General features: G+C 47.7%; 1 protein-coding gene across 1 annotated transcript in view; it reads right to left on the bottom strand.

Moving 5' to 3' along the window:
* SLIT3 (slit guidance ligand 3) overlaps window positions 1-20,703 on the bottom strand; it is a 598,836-nt gene that overhangs the window by 38,608 nt on the left and 539,525 nt on the right. Inside the window, exons 21-25 of the mRNA XM_077757361.1 lie at window positions 12,554-12,622; window positions 11,815-11,886; window positions 11,125-11,196; window positions 2,973-3,044; window positions 1,075-1,238 (exon numbers count right to left, since the gene is read on the bottom strand). Coding sequence (XP_077613487.1) covers window positions 1,075-1,238; window positions 2,973-3,044; window positions 11,125-11,196; window positions 11,815-11,886; window positions 12,554-12,622 — 449 coding nt within the window. The remainder of the gene's footprint in view (window positions 1-1,074; window positions 1,239-2,972; window positions 3,045-11,124; window positions 11,197-11,814; window positions 11,887-12,553; window positions 12,623-20,703) is intronic.

Genomic DNA, 20,703 nt, shown 5'->3' with positions numbered 1-20,703 from the left:
TGAGACACATGAAATTTATAGGGTAATCAAAGTATATATGTAAATCAAAATAAACTCAAGACTCTAAGAGATGAACAAAGGACACTAACAGACAAATGTATGATACAAATAGAAGGTAAATTTTTGAAAAAAAAATCAAAGATAGACAAAATAGGAGGCATACTTTTTAAAAGCTATTAATTAGCAATGAGATGAAATGAGATAAAATAATGCAAGAATCTGGTGAAAAATGCACTCATATAGTGCTTATTGGGAGTGCACAGTGGTTTACAACCCTTTTTTAGGCAACAAATGACGGGCAATATGTGTAAAGACCTTAAAAATGATCACATATTTTGGCTCGGTAGTTTCTGTTCTCTGGATCTTATCTAAGGGTATAATTTTCCATAGAGAAAGACCTTTATGCATCAGTGGAAAGAAAACAGCTGGAAATACCCAGTGAATACTAAAAGTTCAGGGCCAGGAACTGGTTAAAGATGTTACGGTAGAATATTAAAGCCTGGTGGCCACAAGTGGGTACCGGGGAATCAGAAAGACCTAGGATCATCCTAACTGTGGACCTGGAAGTCTCTTGACCTCAGTAAGCCTCAGCTTTCTCATTCTTAAAAATAAGGGTAATACTGAAATCTAACCCATAGAGGGCTGGGGACTGAATAAATTAATACTTGGAAAGTGAGAATTAAATGAAATAACATACGAAAAAGTGCTTAACATGATGTCCAGCACATAAAAACTCAGTAGCAGTTTGTTGCTGTCAATTAAAATCTCATGTACCTAAAGCTTGCTGTAGTAAAAATGGGAAAATGCTTAGGCTTTAAGAACGTTGGGTGAAAAACATGCAGGTTAAAGATTTTTCTCTGTGAAAAATGACATAGAGAACGAAGTCAGAGAGGAGCACGTAGAGACACCAGCAGAAGAACTTGGAGGAGATGATAGCATCTGAGTCTCTCTGTGCAGCTCATGGAAGAGACAGGGCAATGGTTTTAGAAGTCATGTCTGTTGAGAGGCCCAGCTCTGGTGGGCTGTTGGAGGTAGAGCAGGCCCCTCGAGAGGCAGGGGAGAGTCAGCATGTACCTTTGCACTGGAATCGGTGGGTGGGGGTGGTGAGCAGGAGTCTGTCGGCCATGGGCTCGGGGCTACTGCAGCGGGCGATGCCAGGCTCCTTGTACCCCGCCTTCACCCACTCTGACAGCCAACGCAGATTGCAGTCACAGTGGAGTGGATTGGTTCCCAGAGCCCTAGGAGGCAGAGCAGGAAGTCAGGGCCCCCTGCCTAGCTTGGCCCATGGGCTCCATTAGCCCTTAGCCCTCTAGAGAAGCAGAATTTTCAGACTCTGGCTAGATTGAGAGTATCTGACATGACCAGTGGAGAAGGAGTTTCCACTGGGACAAAGAGAGTGACTCCAGACTGTACTCCAGTCCCTTCGGATGTTTCTACCCCGCCCAAGCCCCTCCCACCTCTGAGGTTTTGCTCTCACCTACCCTGGTAAAATTCAATCCTCAACTCAACCCCAATCCTAGCCCCTCTTGGCTATCTTCTGGACCTTTGGCCATCTGATTATCTGGCTCCCTTACCCTACTGAAGGGTCCACTGAAGGATGTACTCTTCAGAGAAGGCTTTGATACGCAGCAACCTAGGGAGAAGCTTCAGGGCACAGAAAGGGTTCAGAGCACCCCACCCCTAAATATACTGCTTTGGCATATTAATTATTTTGAGCTAAATGTACTTGAGAAATGGCAGGTGTAGGAGGGGCTCTCTGAACTCCCTCTTTCTACCTAAAAGCAAGTCATAAAGTTTCCTGTGAGAAAGATGCCCCCCTGCACCGAGAAGAGAAAAATATTCTTATCACCAGAGACTGGGAATCAATGCCAAAACGTGCCAGGCCAAACCAACCTGCTCAGATAACCCTGACCTTCCAAAAGTCCCATCCACATATTTCCTAGTCACTGCCGCACAATCTGCTGCCCCAGCCCAAAGCCCTTTGTCTTGTCACATCCCCACAATTTATCATTCCTTGTTAAAAATATAGATAAGCTTTTGGGTATGATGGCTTCTTTGGGTCTTCATTTTCCATTTGAAGACTCCCACATACACACAAAAACATCAAATACATTTGTATCCTTTTCTCCCATTGCTCTGTCTCTGTCAGTCTAATTCTTAGATCAGCCACAGAGTCTAAGGGGGTAGCAGCAAGTTTTTCCTCCAACTATACCATTCAGCTTAATACTGCACAGGAGGGGGACGGCACGGGCCGGTGCAGACCTCTCAACAGTGGCGTCCAGAAAGAAAATGTAAGAACTTTTGCTTATTTTAAAAATCATACCCTTAAGCATTTCTATTTTTTGAATATTTTATAAGGTGTATACGTAATGTATTGGTATCACAGTATATGCATGCGCTATGAAAATAATTAAATATATGTAGAGTTGTATACAGGCTCAAAAATGTTCCGGCAGAGGTATGTAACACTTTATTCTTATAGACCTCAGTTTCCCCTGTGCATAATGGGGAAGGAATCCCTGAGGTAGAGTGGTTCAGAATATGTGCTTTGGACCCAGGGCAGACCTGAAGTCTGAACCAGGGCTCTGCTGCTTACTAGCTGCGCGACCCTTGGACCAATTCTTTAGTTTTTCTCCATTTAAGCTTCACTGTATAAGAAGGGGATAAAAATGCTTTATTGCTATAAGAAGCAAATGAGATAATTCATCTAAAGTGTTTATCACACAGTAAGAGTTTTATGTTAGCTCTTCTTATTAAACATTTACATTGTTTACATAATTGATGATGCCTTCGAAGGCATGTGAAGTGGAGAACACACAACGTGCACAGTGTGGGCACGTTTTCAGGGAACACGCTCTATGCATGAGGAAAGAACGAATACTGAAATGTTAACAGCGACAGTATCGTCTCTGGTACTATAATGATATAGCATTTTGAGTGGATCCACACCAGGCAGAAATACGGCTACTTACAGATGGGAAAGAGACGTCAGATCACGGAAGGAGCCTTCGGGAACACTGGAAATGTCATTGCCATGGAGGGTTCTGGAGCAGAAACACAGGTCAGAGGTTATCCCTCAGTAACAGTTCTGAATTCAGTACACTCTTGGGGTCCAGGCTGGCTCAGATGCCCTTCAGTTGTACTCAGAGCCCCACCGCTCATGGTGGGAGGTGTGTCCTCCTTTGAGGCAGGTACGTGAATGTTTCTATGGCCAGCTCAGCAGTGGGGATGTTGGGAGTAGAGGGTATGGGAAAGAAGAGGATGGATTTTTGAATCTGACAGGTTTGGGATTGGATCAGAAAACAGCCCCTGTTAACTGTGGAACATTAGGCAAGTTAACTTTACTCTTCTGAGCCTCTGTTTTTGCACCTGAAGCATGGAGAGAGATACCTGCCTAATGGAGGCATTGGAAAGAGAATGTGAAGAACTGGTTGAGACTGTATGTTTTAGAACCGGGCTGCTTGCATTCAAATCCTGACTCTGCCACTTACCAGCTGTGTGACTGTGGCCAAAGTTATTTACCTGTCTGTGCCTAAGTTTCCTATTGTAAAATGGGAATAAAAGTAAAAGATTTGTCATGGAAGGTGGTTGTGGGTGTATTAATCCATATAAAGTCTGGCATTTTCTTTCTTTCTTTTTTAATGTTTTATTTATTTCTGAGAGAGAGAGAGAGAGACAGCGTGAGCAGGGGAGAGTCAGAGAGAGAGGGAGATAGAGAATCTGAAATAGGCTCCAGGCTCTGAGCTAGCTATCAGCACAGAGCCCAATGTGGGGCTTGAACCCATGAACCGTTGAGATCATGACCTGAGCCGAAGTTGGATGTTTAACCGACTGAGCCACCCAGGGGCCCCAAAGTCTGGCATTTTCTATGTGCTAAATGACCAACCACTATCAATACTTGTGAAAGCGTCTTGAAGAATGTCTGGCACATGTCAATAAATTAGTTCTCTTCATATTCACCTAGAGAGATTCTAGGGAGATTGAGAAATGTTATCAATGCCGGCTTAGGTAATAGAGGAGGAGGGCATTCAGGTCCTGGGGAGATTTCCTGGAGCTAGACACTCATCTTTATTGCAGAAGGGTTTGCGACACACACATGCATGTACCTGGCAGTTGTGTGCATCTGAGTGCATTTTCTGACAGTGTGTCCAACGGGCCAGGCAACCTGCTCTGTATTAATTATACCGCTCTCCACCCTGTGGTGTAGGAGCCGGGAGCTATTCTCACTTGCAGAGTGGTGGCATATACTGTCCTTCCAACAGATGCCTGGAGAATAGGTCCATGAAAAAAATACTGAATGAACATTGTTCTAGTGCTCAAGTAACAATGCCAGTAAGTTTGCAATTCATGGATTATACCCTCCTGAAGGATTAAGCCTCAACTGCATACAAAAAAATTCCCACACCAATGACTCACTTTGGATCTGGCCTGTGAAATGCAAGGTAGGTGAAATTCACAGACACTCAAAGGCTTCTTTAGTGACTACTGTACGCTGTCCCCTGTGCTGTGAAGGAGCCCGAGTAAAACAAAGGGGCGATTACAGTAGACTGGGGAAGTGTAAACAGGATAATAACTAATGAATCTGCCCTTTTGTTTTCCTTTTGGCTGATGTTAGCCTGCCCTGGGTTTTGAGCTGAAATACAGATGGGAGCTTAATTATACTTAATACATACTGAGCACTGGAGCTTACACATGGGCGGATTTCTGAGACCCATTCTCAGGGGCCCTGGTTCAGTGGGTCTGGGGTGGGGCCTGAGACACTGCATTTCTGACCAGTTCCTAGGTGATGCTGATGCTCTTGGTCCTCTGGACCACATTTAGCTAGCTTCCCCAGGCTGTCACCCTCATCACCTAAAGCTCCTTGCCCTTTCCTCTCCCCAGGACAGCAGGAAGAAGGTAACCAGTCCTCTACAGAGTGTTGGAAGTAGCTTCTCACCTGCCAGGGTAAGAAGGAGCTAGAAGCACTTCCTAACACTTATCAGTATCATTTAGTCTCGAATGCATGTGGTTATTTATGAATCACACCGGCCCCTGCCTGCTATTAGCTTGGATGACTTCATGGCTGCTTGCTGTTTGGCAAATGCACCCGGCCCTGTTGTTAATCATTTCTGAATGAGGCCTGGGCCCCTGTAGAGGCACGAAGCCCTAATTTAAAAACACCAAATGACCCAAAGGCAGCTTTGGCGCTGTGACTCCTGTTAAGTCACGCTCCCATTTATTACGAGCTGAGCCGCTGAGATCTCCATAAACTGCAGAGTAACCAAGCTGTAATTTACTGGGACAACGAAAGAAATCTGCCTACACTGCAGGTTGTCTCTCCTGGTTTGCTCCCAAAGAAAAACTCTTGCATGTCCAACCACCATCCTAAACGATGCCAGGGAAGTGGGACAAAGTATCCTCCCAGGAAGCCCTCCCTGCCCCTCCCCCACCTCGGCTTTTCCTCCCCTTTCCCCTCACACCTCATGGGGGCTGGTGATGGCAAGCAATTCCAACACAGAATGACCCATCTTCAAGCGCCTGGGACACCTTTTCCCTGCTGACTCTTAGTAGGTGTTAAAGCAAACTTGGGAATTTTGGGATGCGGATGAGAGCATCATTTGGAGCAACATGAAGGCAGAACCACCTCGTGTTAATTCAGGGTTGCTTGAACCTTGGGTCTCCGGATCCCCAGGTGCTCACAGAATGTGTATATGACACAGGTGATCTTCATCCCAGATGTAGGCTGGGGTGGGTGAAGCCTCTTTTGAGCGGGCTAGGTCACTCCTGAGGGTTAAGTGATCCTGGATCAGACCAGCTGGGTAGGAGTCATTGCTGGTTATGTTATTATCTGATTCAACGGACTCAGTCTTTCTGTGCTTTAGTTTTCTCATCTCTAAGGTGGAGTTCTAAGGATCCACTTGCCATAGATCTCTTTTTAGAGAGGTGGGTTGATTGGCATCAACCTCTTTTCTATAGCAGTTCCTCCCTTTTCCAAGGGGGACTCAACCCTCCCCACCTCTTAGTCTAACTGGTTTGGCCTCATGGGCAGAACCATGGCCCAGGTCAGCCCGATCAGTCGCTGAGGTTGGTTTGGGGCTGAGTTGGTGATCTAAGTGGGCAAATGTGAGACATTTCTGGGGCTTTCTCTGGAACAGGACAGACAAGAGTTTTGAGAAGGAGAAAGAGGAAGTCCCTGCATCCAGCCCTAGAATGTAGTATATACTACTGAATTTTTCAGTTATGTGCTTTGATAAACTATCTTCACGCTTAAGGTGGTTTGAGTTGATTTTCTTGTCCTTTAGCCAGGAAGGGATCTAATGTACCACTTCATAAGCTAGTTGTGAAGATTAAAAGATACAATGCAAGTCGTTCAGATGGTGCAGGGCTCCACGCAGGGCCTGCACTTGATGCACACTCCCTCACGTGAGCTGTGGCCATGGCTAATGTTGCCATGACTCCTTCCCCTCTAGGTTCTGGGATGTTTTGGGGCCAGTCCTCTCAAAGCCTCTCCATCACAGAGCGGAAGCCTGAAGCTACACAGCCTATACATCCCGTGACAGATTCCAGGACTAGAAAAGAGGTTTCCGCAGAGTGACCCCATGCCTGTCACCTTCCTGTCCGGGTCTCTTTCCACCACATTCTTTAATTCTCATTAGAGGCCTCTCTGGGCCACATCCTTCTAATCTTCAAGGAAAGTCTGAAATGGGTGTCAATGAAAAGAGATAATGTCTGGCGGGGAAGGATGAAATGTAGTGGAAAGAGCACTGGGCTAGGAGCTGCGGACCAGGCTCCAGCTCTGCTTCTGCTCCCACCATGTGGCGCGTCTGCAGCATGGCTTCCTGCTCCCATCCCCAGAAGCCACATCGCAGCCATACCTGTAGCTCCTTGTGTTCCCCATGCACATGCCCTTCCTGATTTCAGGGACACGGTCTAGGGAATTTATATTCTCCCTGCCTAGAATATTCTCCACTCCATCACACTTAGGTAACTCCCCCTGGCTGCTCAGACTCAGCTTTGAAAGTAGAAGCAGTGATTCTGAGAGCCAAGAGTCTTGGGTTAATCCCAACTTTACTTTGTAGTGGGGTTATGTCACTTTGGCAAAGTGACTCAACCTTGCTAAGCCTCTGTTTCCTCGTCTGGAGGATAATAGCGGTACATTCTTCACAGGGTTGATATGAAAAGTGGATATGATATGATAATGTAACTAAAGTATGCAGCCCAGTATATAGTACATGGTCAAGGTTTAATATATGTCAGTGGTGATTACCATCTTTCTCTCAGAAAGCCTTTTAGATGGCCCACCCTGAGTCCCATGGCTCTCTCACAGGTATGGTTATGTGTGAGAGTAGCTTATATACTTGTCTCTTTCCTCTTCTAGACTGTGAGCTCTCAGAGGACAGAAACTGTTTCATTATTTTCCTCTCTAGTGAAGAGGAATGCATAGTAGGCATTTAGAAAATAAGTGAATGATTGTGGGCAAGTCACTCAACCTTTTTGAGTATGTCTCCTTATCTTATAAAGGTGAGGTTTGGATGGGATAGTTTCGAACACTCAATTCCCATTTCTAAAATTCACAATTAATTCTATTTTTTGGTAGCACCAAAGGGCCAAACAGGGACCAGGGTTTGGAGGTCATAAGGAATCACCTTTTGGCTCACCAGAATTGTCTAATGTTCAACAGCTGGTCAGAAATGGAATGCAGTTATCTGGGAAGGGAGCAAGTTAATGGTCTCTAAAAGTAATCAAGCAAAGGGCAATGGAGCCCTTTGCAAGGATGCTGTGGAGAGGATCCGTGCAGTTGGTAGAGCAGGGATCCACATACATAAATAGCAAACACAATCTTACTTCAGGAATGAGGGGCTAAAAATACTGAGGATGATGACTGATAATCCCACTCCATCTCCCACAGCTAACTGATTGCAGGTGGCCCTCCTGTGGCTGGGGCTGGGGAGTGACAGTTGGGACCACACACGTACAAGGCATGTGGCTCAATGTGGGGCAAAGATCAGGGAACACACAGATCCCTGAAAAGAAGAACTAGAACATCCATGAGAATGTTCTCTTCTAGCTATTTTTAGATTAGGAGCAAACTGGGAAATCTCATGCATTTTCACCCAATGTTTTGTACTCAGGGATCCCTGACAACCCTCCTGTCTCAGAAATGTATTCATATGTATCTACCCACCAACACACACACACACACACACACACACAATTAAATGTCAGGTCTTTCTAGACTATTTTTTGGCCCTTGTCTATGGCTAAGCCTGATACTCGTTGTCTTCCCCCATCCCAAACTGCCAGCATCCCTGACCTCTGGCCGTTTCTAAAATTTTCCCTAAAATAATAAAACCCTTTAGAATTGAGAAAAGAATACACAAATGCTCAAATGCAGTTGTAGATACTGATTCAAAACCACCTACCTTCCCCCCACCCCCCATATTCTGACTATCCTACTATATTCTTTAGCTTTAACTTTGCCTTCATTACATAAATAACTTCACATTGGCAGTTAGTGATCAATGATTTTTAAAAAGTTTTCTATGTTCCTTTAGAACTTCAGAATTATAAATGTATGCAAGTTATAATTATAACATGAAAAAATTAGGTTTACTTTTCCACATCAGGCTGTGTGGTCAACACTTCCCGACACTGCTACCTAGTTTCTGTCTTTACCTCTTTTAATCACTGCCCTTCATTGACTGGCTGCATTAGGCGTTTCTTAGGCATTTCCTCACTGTGGCACTTGTAGGTAATATTTAAAACAGAGGTTAAAAATAACAGAGCAACCAATATTTTAATGTAGAGAACCTTTCCCTCATATCGGATTATTCTTAGGAGTAAATTCCTAGATGTGCAATTCTAGGAGAAAGGATACAAATATCATAAAAGAAACGTAGCCCATAAACATTTTTATTCTTCCTGAATTGGACTTTATGCCAAAAATAGTTGCTCCCTACTGAGGCAGATGGTTGGAATGAGGGCCTCTAAGACCCCTTTTTATCTCTGAGAGCCCATGATTCTAAAATGATGATGCTAAAAGCCTACCAAGTCTTAATTCAAGAAGCAAGCACAAGCACGTGGTATGTGGAGGTGTACTCCTGATGAACTAATGACCGTGGTCTGGAACTTGGCAGACAAGGTGGCTAGGAAGCAGAAAGCCTGGTGGTGGTCATACCACCACCGCGGGAGATCAGACAAATGGACAGGCGAGCATTCTCCATCTTCCTCCCTTTCCCGTGCTGAGCTGCCTGACCAGAACTGCCCGAACCATAAACACATACACACAAGTCCCACGAAAATTGTCAGGCCCAGCCCCTGGGAGCAAACCCATGCACAGAACTGGAAAACCAGGAAGACTGAGGCAGGATGGTGGGAAGTGGGAGGGGGGATCCAGCCTCAGCCCCGGCCAATGAGACAAGCCCATCCCCTGTTGTGTTCAACTGGAAACAGGGAAATGGTTCTGCTGATGTTTCCATTCTCAAACTCCCCAGAGAAGGTGGATAATAAATAAGTGACAATAACAGATTGCACACTGTCAGTGCGGGCACTTCTTTGCCCCCAGAGAATTGATTTTTAATAACAGCGCAGATGACATGTGGCAGGAGTTGTCGCTGACACCAGTGTTTTGTGGGCTTCAATAAATCACATCAGCCTGGAGGCTGTGGAATGGACGGGCTCAGTGGGTGCTGTTTGCTAGATGCTACTGGGTCCTGAGTAGGGTCCCAGGGCTCTGAGTCAGGAGGCTGGATTCTGCAACCTCCTGACTGCTGGATTTTGGGCTAGTTACAACCTGGGCCTCAGTTTTCCCATCTTTAAGATGGGCATGATCCCCTCAGTCTTATAGCACTGTTGCAAAGGTATGGCAATGGCCATGAAAAGTGGCATTTCTGTTCTCATGGGAATATCATTCGAAGGATCCTCCTTTCCTGACAAAATGTGCAGGATGAGAAGGCTCAAAAATCAGGTGACAAACATGGCCAAGGGTTGGGTGTGGCAGTGAGGTGCCATTCCTGCTCTTGCAAGGTAAGAACAAATAACAGTAATAACAAATGAATATTTTCTTACCAAGATGCTTACTGTGGGCCAGAGTTACGCTAAATGCTGTATATACAGCATCTCATTTAATCATCATAAATCCCTGTGAGGTATTACCATCTGGATTTTATTGAAGACACACAGCTAGGGAGGGGCAGAGCCATGACTCAAAAGCAGGTAGACCTCATGGTCATCTTGCCTTTGCTTGGGGCTCATCTGCCTCAGTGGGCTGTCCTCTACCCTGTGTAGGACAGGGTGAGGCAGGTGACATAAGGTGACGAAGGGGGAGCAGTTGTGGAGGCTGTAGACTATACAGTCTGATCTAAAGGGGCTGCTCAGCCATGCAAGAACGTAGATGGGAGCCCTGGAATGGCCAGGTCTCTCCATTTTCCAAGAGAATAGAAATTAGGATTTGTATGCGAAGCCTCCCAATAATTAACTGTTGGCAACTTATTATAACTTTTTTTTTTTTTTAATTTAAGAGAGACAGCAGGAGTCAGGGAGAGAGGCACAGAGAGACAGAGATAGAGATAGATAGATAGAGAGAGAGAGAGAGAGAGAGAACTGAATTTCAAGCAGACTTCAAGCTCAGCATAGAATCTGATGCAGGGCTCAATCCCACAACCCTGAGATTATAACCTGACCTGAAATCAAGAGCCAGATGCTCAACTCACAGAGCCACCCAGGTGCCCCTAAACTTTGTTTGTTTGAAAAGATACTGTGAGCCAAGTAACTCTACAATTGCTAATAGCTGTCTGTGAGCTGAGCCAGGTCTCTGGGCTTCTGGTTTGTGACCCCTGATGGACGCATTTGGTTTCCCTGCAGAGCTGCCCCTCTAAAGCCGGAAGGATCAAGGGAATGGTCACTAAGATAGTTGTGCTCTACTAGGGTGCAGAATACAGTTGCACATGCCAATCCTCACTAGGGGGGTGCTAGTGATCTCACTGGGCACAGGAAGAAGTAGAAACTCAGAGTGGTTTGCGATTTNAGGGAGGAGGGGTGCTGGGTTGGGGAGTTGTGTGTGTGTGTGTGGGGGACAGGAGCGCTTGGTACTGCCTGCTGTTACATGGTGAGGCAGGAACCGAACTCAGGGCTCTGGGCACTCACAGCACTCGGAGAGACCGCAGCCCGTCGAAGGCGTGGATGGGGATACACCGCAGCCGGTTGTAGCTCAGGATCCTGTGGACAAAGACACATGGCCATTTCTAGTTTCAGATACTTATGGGTATACAGTCCACACTGTGGACTCAAAGCTCAAAGCAAATGATTTCTTTATCTTTCCAATTTTAATATATTGACAAAAAGCCTCCCGGCAATAAAGGGAAGAGAAACACCCTCCCCAACTCGAGAACATTCACTGGCTTCGTTTTCCCAGCTTCCTCTCGTGTTCCACTGCAGCCGGCTTCCTAACCAGCTTTGCCATCACCTCCCTCTGTTGTCAAATGGTCAGTGCTCACAATGTGCAGAGCTAACGGGAAATAAATGGATCTGAGCACTATATAATTGTGTGGGGAAACCCTCCACTGTGAAAGAAAATTCACAAATCACACCAGGTATTCCAAAGAGGGCCTTCTTCAGAAGTAATTAGGTGTTAGTTCCTCTCTAACTGCCCAGACAGTGGAGTTCCGATCTACTTTATTTTCCTTCTGATGGTTAAGGTCTGATCTACATGGGGGCAGCCATAGTCCGGAGGATCATTAGAGCAGAGAATGTAGGCCTGAGGGGACAGGGAGAAAGGATGGCCACAGGCCACTTACTGCTAGGCCCATATTCAACACAGTGCCCCATTGTACTCACAGGGTGGACAGGTGAGACATGTTACTGAAGGTGTAATTGGTCAGCACTCCAATGCTGTTGTTGCTCAGGTCACTATGAAAAAAAGAAGAGTAACACTTTACTGTTAGTTGCAACTTTCATACATTCGTGGATGCCTGCTATCTGTCCATCCATCCATCCATCCACCCACCCATCCACTCACCTACCCACCCATTCATCCAAATGTTCACGGTTTCATTCAAGAGTTCTTCAATCACTCGTTCAAGCATTTGTTGTTCATCCATCCATCCATCCATTCATCTATTCAATCAGTCCATCCCAAGTATATCTGTCCATTTTATTCTTCCAGCAAAACATGACATGTAAGATCTTTCCTTATTCCAGTGCCATTTTCCCCCAGGGCACTCCTTCCCTTCACTGTTCTTCCCTCTCTTCTGGTATTCATTCCTTCCATCTTATCAGATTCTCTCTTAGGTGGAGTGAGGTCGATAGGGGTATAGTCCTCTGCCAATTAAAACCTCCAGTTTCTCTTCAGGGATAAATATCCCAAGCAGTGGTTTTTAATAGTAGCTGCATATCAGAATCACCTGTCTCACAGGTCAGACCTGGCCCATCAGGCTGCCTCTCTCTGCTCTACCCCGGGAGACAGTGCAGGAGTGCAGCAAAGCCTGCAGACCATCCTTCCTCACCCTCCACGTCAGTGTCCTGAGGTCCCCTAGGCAAGAAAATTACATGTCCCATCCAATGCCCAGCTCCTTACATAAGTGTCAGGTGTGGGAGGGCGGACAGCTCCCGGGGCACGGCTGTTAAGTGGTTTCCTTCCAGGTACCTGAAAGAGAGGGGCAGAGTGACTCCAGACCAGGAGACATGGCACAATTTGTCATTTCTGAGTCACCTCCTCCGGGCTAGGTTTGGCCTCTGTTTAATCTCTCATAGCTTCTTTTCTCCCCTATATTGAAGCACATATTACATTTGTCATTTAATATTTATCTGCGTGATTACTGAACTAATGACATCTTCTCCCACTGGACCGCTGAACTCTTTTGATGGCAGGGCTGTTGTCTAAAATTGTCCAGTGCTTGGGTCCCCCAAGAGTATGTACAGAGCTGGCATACAGTAGGTGTCCAATAAATATTTGTTAAATAAATATAGCACTCACTCTGTATCCAGCCCTCACAATACTCTCACATGGCAAGGATTCACAGTTGAGGAAACAGAACTTCAGAGATGTTAAAACACTTGCTCAAGGTCACACAGCAAGCTGAGCTAGGACTTGAACCCAGGTCTCTCTCTGACTCTAGTCTTACCACAGTTCTGGATGGCCTCTACTTAGGTACTGGAGGGCACGGGACTCCTGAGCCATATTCGTGCTGAGAGCCCTAATTTAGTGTTGCATATCTCTAGTGTGCGTCTGAAAGCTGGGGAAAGGGGGCATGTTCCTGGAGCACTGTGCTGTGGTTCCCAGTGGGATGGCTGCCTGTGGGAGGGTACAGGGGTTCAGACTGGGGACGTACCAACGAATGGAGATGACTCCTGGACAGGCAAAGGCTGAACCTAGACCTGTCTAGGTGTCTGGACTTCAGGGTCCTGCACTAACCTGCTCACCTAGGAAGAGGCCACCTCTTTGGACACTCCAGTAAGCTCGAGGACAAAGAAGGAAGTCTTGTTTCAATCATGAATTACAAAAGTTATTACTATCCTTAGGGGGTAACATGGGGCAATTCATTCCCTTCCATCCTTGCTGGAAACCCCTTCCCCTGGGCTTCCTGTTGCTTTTGGGTCAAAATTACAAAACCGTTAAGATGGCTTACAATACCTGCTCTGGCCTCCTGGGTGAACCTTCCTTGACGTTAAGGCCCCCATAGCTTCCTCTCGGAATGGTCAACACCCAGTGGTGACGTCCACTGGTGCAGGGTTTGCCTTAAGCTCCACGACAGCAGACTCTCGGTCTATCTCTAGCCCAGGGCTTCTCAAAATTTAACATATGTACACATCTCCTGGGATCTGGCTAAAAAGCAGATTCCAATCTGAAAAGTCTGTGTCAGGTTGGAGAGTCTCTATTTCTAACAGGCTGCTGGGTGATGGCAGGAACTGCTAGTCTGCAGGCTGCATTTTGAATAATGAGGTGCTAGCACATTGCCTGGCATCCAGTAGACCCACCACCAAATGACTGAATGGGATGAAATGGGTGAAAACAGGAAATGAGTCAGTTTGTCAATGACCAAACCGGGCTTAACTTGGAGGATAAGTTGGAATGGGTATTACCTTGAATTAAGGCCAAGCAACTTTATTTCTAGGGCTGGCCCCTGGGAATCCTCAGGGCTCAAAATACCGGGCAGACCTGCATATGGTCTTAGGTTGCCATGTCGTGTTGGATTAATGTCCTTTTGGCCCTTAATCCTTTGCTGTGTACTTATTATGTGCCAAGAGCTATGCCAGATGAGGGGGGTGGGGTAGATACAAAGATGAACCAGACCCCATTTTTGCCTTCAGGGAGTTTGATCATCTGGCCTAAAATTCAGCCACATACACTTAGATCATGCCCTCAGGCAGAGGAGCTGAGAGAAACGTATTCACGGGTGCATTCAGTTATTCAGGCAGAAATATTTATTGGGCACCTGCAGTGCGCCAGGTAGTGTATATACTGGTGAAGAAGACAGGAGTGATGCCTACTTTTGGGCATTTGAAAATCTAATGTGGAAGGGGAGGGGGAAGAGGTGGGATAGAGAGGGGAGGAGAAAGAGAGAGGACACACACAGAAAGGGACATAAATTACAAACTGTGATGAACACTTTTTTTTTTNTTGGTTGACCCTTTTTTTATTTTTTTAATTTCTAGGAGAGAGAGAGAGACAGCATGAGCAGGGGAGGGTCAGAGAGAGAGAGAGGGAGTCACAGACTGAAACAGGCTCCAGGCTCTGAGCTGGCTGTGAGCACAGAGCCCGACACGGGGCTCCAACCCACGAACCGCGAGATCATGACCTAAGCGAAAGTCGGACGCTTAACCGACTAAGCCACCCAGGCGCCCCTGTGATGCACACTTTGAAGGGAAGGAGCAAGGTGCTGGGATGGAGAATGCCCAGGGACTTAGTGCAGAAAGAGGCAGCCGAGGGGATGTTCAGGATGGCAGGAGCGGGGGAATGAGGGTCGTCTGGCAAGAGTGAGGTCCGTGGAGGGCCCTGAGCTCTGGGGTTGTTGAGGCAGGGAAAGAAGGCCAGGTCTGGGGGGCAAAGGGAGATGGGGAGATCACACTGGAGCCTTGGAAGTGGGCCTATTCCAAGTGAAACGAGCGACTTCAGACAGGTGCGGGGCGCTGGTGGCAGAGAGCTTACCCTGCACTCACCCTTCTGCTGTTCCCTGAGGGACAGGATGCAGGACATTCACATTCCATTTGGACACCGGCCCTCTGCCTCAACAGTGGTGGTGAGGGGCAGGCGTGTGAGGGAGGCCTTCCAGCTTTCTCCGCTGGGCAGGGATGTTCTGTAGGGGTGGCAGGATCCTGGCATCTGTGTAGGCTGATGGGGGGAGGGGGCCAGCCATGCTGGGGCACCTGCCTGCAGGAAGTGTTTCGTGGACAGTGTGGCATGGAGGGGGGGGTGGGAGGCAGGGGCTGGATGAGTGAGCAGGCCCAGTGGGGAGGCACTGGTCCAGGGAGCATCTCTGCTGGAGGGAGGCTAATTAACCACAAGGGAGCCACCTGAAGGGGTCTGGCCTCAGGCTGGCAGTGACAGCTCACCCTCTCCCATGCTGCTTATTCTCTCATTCTTGTTTGTTTGCTGTGACTACTTAGCAAACTTGAGGCATCTAAGATGAAACCCAGAAATACCAAAACCCCAAGTCTCCCTGCTGGGATATTTACAGAAAATCCCATGACAAGCATATCCGAAGCACATTATCTAACCTCACAGACAACATGGTGACGAGGAAAACAAAACAGAAATAACAGGTGCATATTTCAGAGCGATGAGATAGAGAGACTCCAGTCTGTTACCTAATCTGATTCTCTAAATGGGGCCGTATTTTGCTGGGTGTTTTATCCATTTTTGTCGACAAGAACACTGAGGCTCAGAGAGGGAAGTTGTGAGTCCAGGAGCCAGGCCTCTGCGGCCCAAGAAGTGAAACACATGCTATTTCCCCTCTCTACCTGGAGTTCTTTATTTTCGCATTTGGCATTCTCTGTCCTGACAGGATACTCTCCACCACATGATCAGCAGGGATTTGGGCCAGATTTGTTTCCTGTTGCCTCACCAGAGCACACGATAGGGCTTAGCGAATAGTAGGACCTCAAATATTAAAAAACAATGTTTTTTGAGAGAGAGAGCAAGAGTGAGCAGAAGTGGGGGAGGGGCAGAGAGAGGGAGACACAGAAACCAAAGCAGGCTCCAGGCTCTGAGCTGTCAGCACAGAGCTCGATGTGGTACTCGAACCCACAAGCTGTGATGTCATGACCTGAGCCGAAGTCTAGTGCTTAACTGAGTGAGCCACCCAGGCCCACCAGGACCTCAAATATTTGAATGAATGATGCAGAGAAGGGCTGTTCACAGGACCCTGAGTTAAACAAAAACCTGCAGTAGTTTCAAAGAATGCCCTGTGTCTGTCCCATGTCCACCTGCAAGGCAGGCCATGCTCTATAGATGTGTGTAGCTGCTCAACAGTTGAATGAAGGCATAAAAAGACCACTGGAATTCAGGGATGCCAACAGTATCCTCATCTGAAATGGGGAAGTGGAGGGGACCCTGAGGATGGGCAATATGACACAGACGGTTCTGGAGCATCTGGGCTTGCTGTACTAGTTCCCCGGATTCCAACCTGGCTTGACTGGTGCTCTGCAAATGCTGACTTGATCGGCCTTGCTCCCTGCTTAAAAATCCTTCCCTAGCTTCTAATGCTTGCTAGAAGGACTACCCAAATCCTGCCCAAATCCTGCCCAGCTGTCTGTGGTCTGCCCTGGATCAGTCAGGGTTCTCTAGAGAAACAGACCAATTGGACACACACCACACCACACACCACACCACACATATAAACAGAGGGAGAGAGAATTTATTTTAAGGAAGAGCCAGCGGGCTGGAAACTCAAGTAGGATTTCTGTGCAACAGTCTTGAGGCAGAATTCCCCCTTCTACAGAAAACTGTAGTTTTTTGTTCTTAAGGCCTTCTAATGATTATATGAGGCCTACCTCCACATTATCCTGGGTAATCTCCTTTACTTAACGGCATCTATAAAATACTTTCGGGGCATGATGTAGAGTGTTTGCCCCAAACCTGGAACCGCAGCCCAGCTGGGCTGACCCATGAAATTTAACCATCCCAGTCCCTGCCTCCCCTTCCTGTTCACCCTGCAGCAAACTCTCTCTCGCTTGGCCTCAGCCCTCCCTGAATGCCTCATACTCCTTTTGGGTGGCAGGTCTCGGCACACGCATGTCGCTCCCCTCCCTCCTTGCCTAGTTCACGCCGATGGTGGCTCAGAACTCAGCTCGAGCTCTGCCTCCTGACATCATCTCCCACACTCACTGGGGATGTGACAGGCTGCTCAATCCAAGCTTTCAGTGCATTTTCTTCTTGGATCTGAGATTAGTGGGGCAGGACTGGGTCTGTTTTGCTCACTACAGTGTCCCAGTGCACAAGCTGGTAGCAGTAGGTGCTCAGGAAACACCATCTGCATGATGCAAGCCCCAGAAGTCCCCAGGCGGACCTGTGTGTGGCACTGCAGGGCTGAGTGGGACCCGTGCAGGAGCTGCTTTAAGTGCACGATGTCCCTGGCAATCTGGTGCTGCAGCCCAGAAGATGTGGAATCAAAAGGCTTTGCTTCACAAATACAGATGTGGCCGTCTGGGAAAACTCTCTTTGTGCAAAGCCCTTCATGAAGACTCTGAACTCCAAAGCTGCCTGTAGCCTGCAGCCCTGGCCCCAGAGGGACCCTTTCAGAAGACTGCACTCTTGCCCTCCAGCCTCAGAACTATCAGAGCATCTCTAGCAGGTTAACCTCTATGTTGATCTGCATTTAAATGCTCTGTTTCAGCCCCAGCATGAGCACATGAGGATGCGGCTGCCTCCCGTGAAAATCCACATGGAGCTCTATTGAATGGAAGCGCCCCAGCATTGTTTGCAGCTTTGTGGTGCTGAAAAGTGCCCCACAAAGGACTCTCAAGCCTGCTGAATGGTGAAGGAGACTGGCAGCCACCTTCCAGGAGCCTCCACTCACAGCCAGTGTTTCCAACAGGGGCCTGGGTTGATGTGGTCATAGCTCTGGAGTCAGGCAGCCCTGGCTCGCATCCTGGCTCTACTAGCTAATAGCTGTGCGACCTTGGGCAAGTTACTTCACCTCTCTGGGTTTGCATTTCACCTGCAAAAGGGGGCTCATTATCATCACCACCTTGAAGTGATTTTGAGGATTAAATGAGTCTCAGTGGAGAGCTCTTCAAACACTGCTCAGCACAGTGGTGTTTAATGTATTTTGAATACACACACACACACAAAATCTCCATCCAGTGATACATATGAATATTGGAAAGTAGATGATTCCCCTGCTGTCTATTCTCTATTCTTCTTCCAGAAGAGAACTGGACCATGTCACTTCCCTGCTTACAACTCTCACTTGGCTCCCACATTTCTCCTGGGATGAGGAGTCAGCCCTTGCCACAGCCCTATGAGAACTGCACATCCCTCCTTGAGTTTCCGGTGAATACCAGCCTCTTTTCTATTCTCTTTGCTCCAACTCACAGTCTGCATGGTTTTCTGACTTTAAGATCTTTCTGCCTTCAGGTCTTCACAAAACATGTTCTTTCTTTCTACTCCTTTCCAAGTGCCGCCCCCACCCCTTTCCCCTGGGTAAGACTATACTATCTGAAATGCCTAATTTACTTATTAGCTTTCTTACTGTCTTTCTCCCCCATTCTAAAGTCTAAAGTTTCTGACAACAGGGGGTCTTATCTGTCACATTACTGCTGTGCTCCCAGCTCCTATGACATTATCTGGCACAATAAACTCGGTGAACACCTGACTGAGTGAAGAGGGCTCTCTCAGCTTGTGGCCTGTGCTCCGGGCTCCCTTGGTCCCTCCTACAGATGGCCATGACTGCCCGACAGCCTAGAAGCGTCTTCTACTGAAGCCATCTGCCAAGGTCTTCTCTGGGCCAAAGCTTGTCCCAGGCCTCCTAAGTGCTGATGTGCCCAGAGCCAGCTGCCCTCCAGCTGGCTGCAGGCAATTCCTGTCCCTCTATCCGGGCCAAAGAAAGGCAAGAATATAGTCAGTGCTGGGCACTTGCTCTATAAAGTGCTCCTGGGAGCCTGCCTGGTGAGCAGGGGGTGGGTGGCAAGTGTGCAAAGCAAGCAGCAGCTGGCATTGCTAGAGAGGGTCCAGCTGTCAGGACCGGCCCAGCCAGAACCACTGACAGGTACCTATAGCATCATGGCAGGGGTGCCGTGTTTGCCTTCTCCCTGCTTAAGTGCAGGTGCCAGGTGCCAAAGAGACCACGACTGTCTACTGCAAATCACCAATGAGCCACGCCACTGGCCAGAGCACACAGGGACCCAGGCCTCTGCCAAAGGAAGGGAGTAGTTGAGTCACTAAAGGATGGGCCTGGAGGTCAGATAGCCTTGGGCTAGAGCCTAATGCTCTGCTGCTCCTTGGCAGTGTGATCTTAAGAAATCATTCAACCTTCCCAAACCTTGGTTACCTCAGCTGCAAAATGGGATTAATAATGCCTGCCTTACAGGACTGCTGGACTGATTAAATGAGATTGCAAAGGAGAAAAATCTAGCACAGCACCTGGCATCCAGTAAATGCTCTAGGAGTGCTGGCTGTGACGGACCGCACTCACACAGGACATCTTCCTTTGCTTTCCTAAAGGCCAGCGTGGGCAGAGCTTCTTGGACTCTTCCCTATCTATCCCAGAGCACATGCTGTCCATGCCACTCCTTTGTGCCTGTCACCTCCTGCAGTGCTCTGCCCCCTCTCTGGCATGCACCTCCATCGCCCTAGATTTGAGATGAGGAGAAAGCTTCATCTGAGCTGTTTGCTGTACCCCAAAGCCCCATCCTCTGATGGTCCAGAGCTAACCAACGTAGGGCCAGGTCCCACCCTCCCCGTCAAGCAACGCATTCTTCTTGTCACCTCCTGCCACAGTCAGTCTTGCAGAGCTGAGTCTCAGCCTGTGCTTTGCTGGTCAAGCCCCAAACCCTTTCAAGTCTCCTATCAATGCCGTGTGTGTGTGTGTGTGTGTGTGTGCGCGCGCGTGCACGCATGCATGTGTGTGTGCACACTGCCAGCTTGATGTCCTCAGACTTCACATCCCAGCAGAAATCCCTTCTTCCAACAGTGCTGCCTGGGGGAGACATGTCATCCTTCCCTTCTCCTGTCCTTGGGATGTCAGTGCTGTCATGCTCATAGCCCTCAGACCAAAATCAGTTTCAAAATTTCCTGGATATTAACCAGGAGCAGACTGTGGCGGATGGGAGGGGGCCCTGTTCTCTTGCCCTGGATTCTCCTCTCCTCTCTAGCCCTCAGGAAGATGGGGACTTACAGAGTTTGTTTCCAGAACCAGGAAGGTCTGATGTTAGTAAATATTCCCTTAAATGCAAGCAAATAGATAGATTTTTAGGTTTAAGTCTTCCAGAATGGCAAGTCTGAGTCTAAAAGGCTCATGGCACAGCAATAACAGAACTTTTTGAAGCTGATGAGGCCCTGCCTTTGCAAATAGTATTTGTGTCAACTACTTTGGAGGCTGAGATGTCTGCTTTTGCTCTCCTTTCAGTAAGATTTTATAGGCTTGCTTTTTTTTTTAAATTCTTTTTTTTAACTTGAGAAAGAGAGAGAGAGAGGGAGGGAGGGAGGAAGGGGGGAGAGAGAGAGAAGAGAGAGAGAGAAAGAGAGAGGGAGAGAGGGAGAGGGGGAGAGAGGGAGAGGGGGAGAGG

This window comes from Crocuta crocuta, unplaced genomic scaffold (assembly GCF_008692635.1).
Source record: "Crocuta crocuta isolate KB4526 unplaced genomic scaffold, BGI_CrCroc_1.0 scaffold131, whole genome shotgun sequence".
NCBI lineage: Eukaryota > Metazoa > Chordata > Mammalia > Carnivora > Hyaenidae > Crocuta > Crocuta crocuta.
The sequence above is the reverse complement of the archived record's forward strand: the minus strand, read 5'-3'. Positions and strand labels throughout refer to the sequence as shown.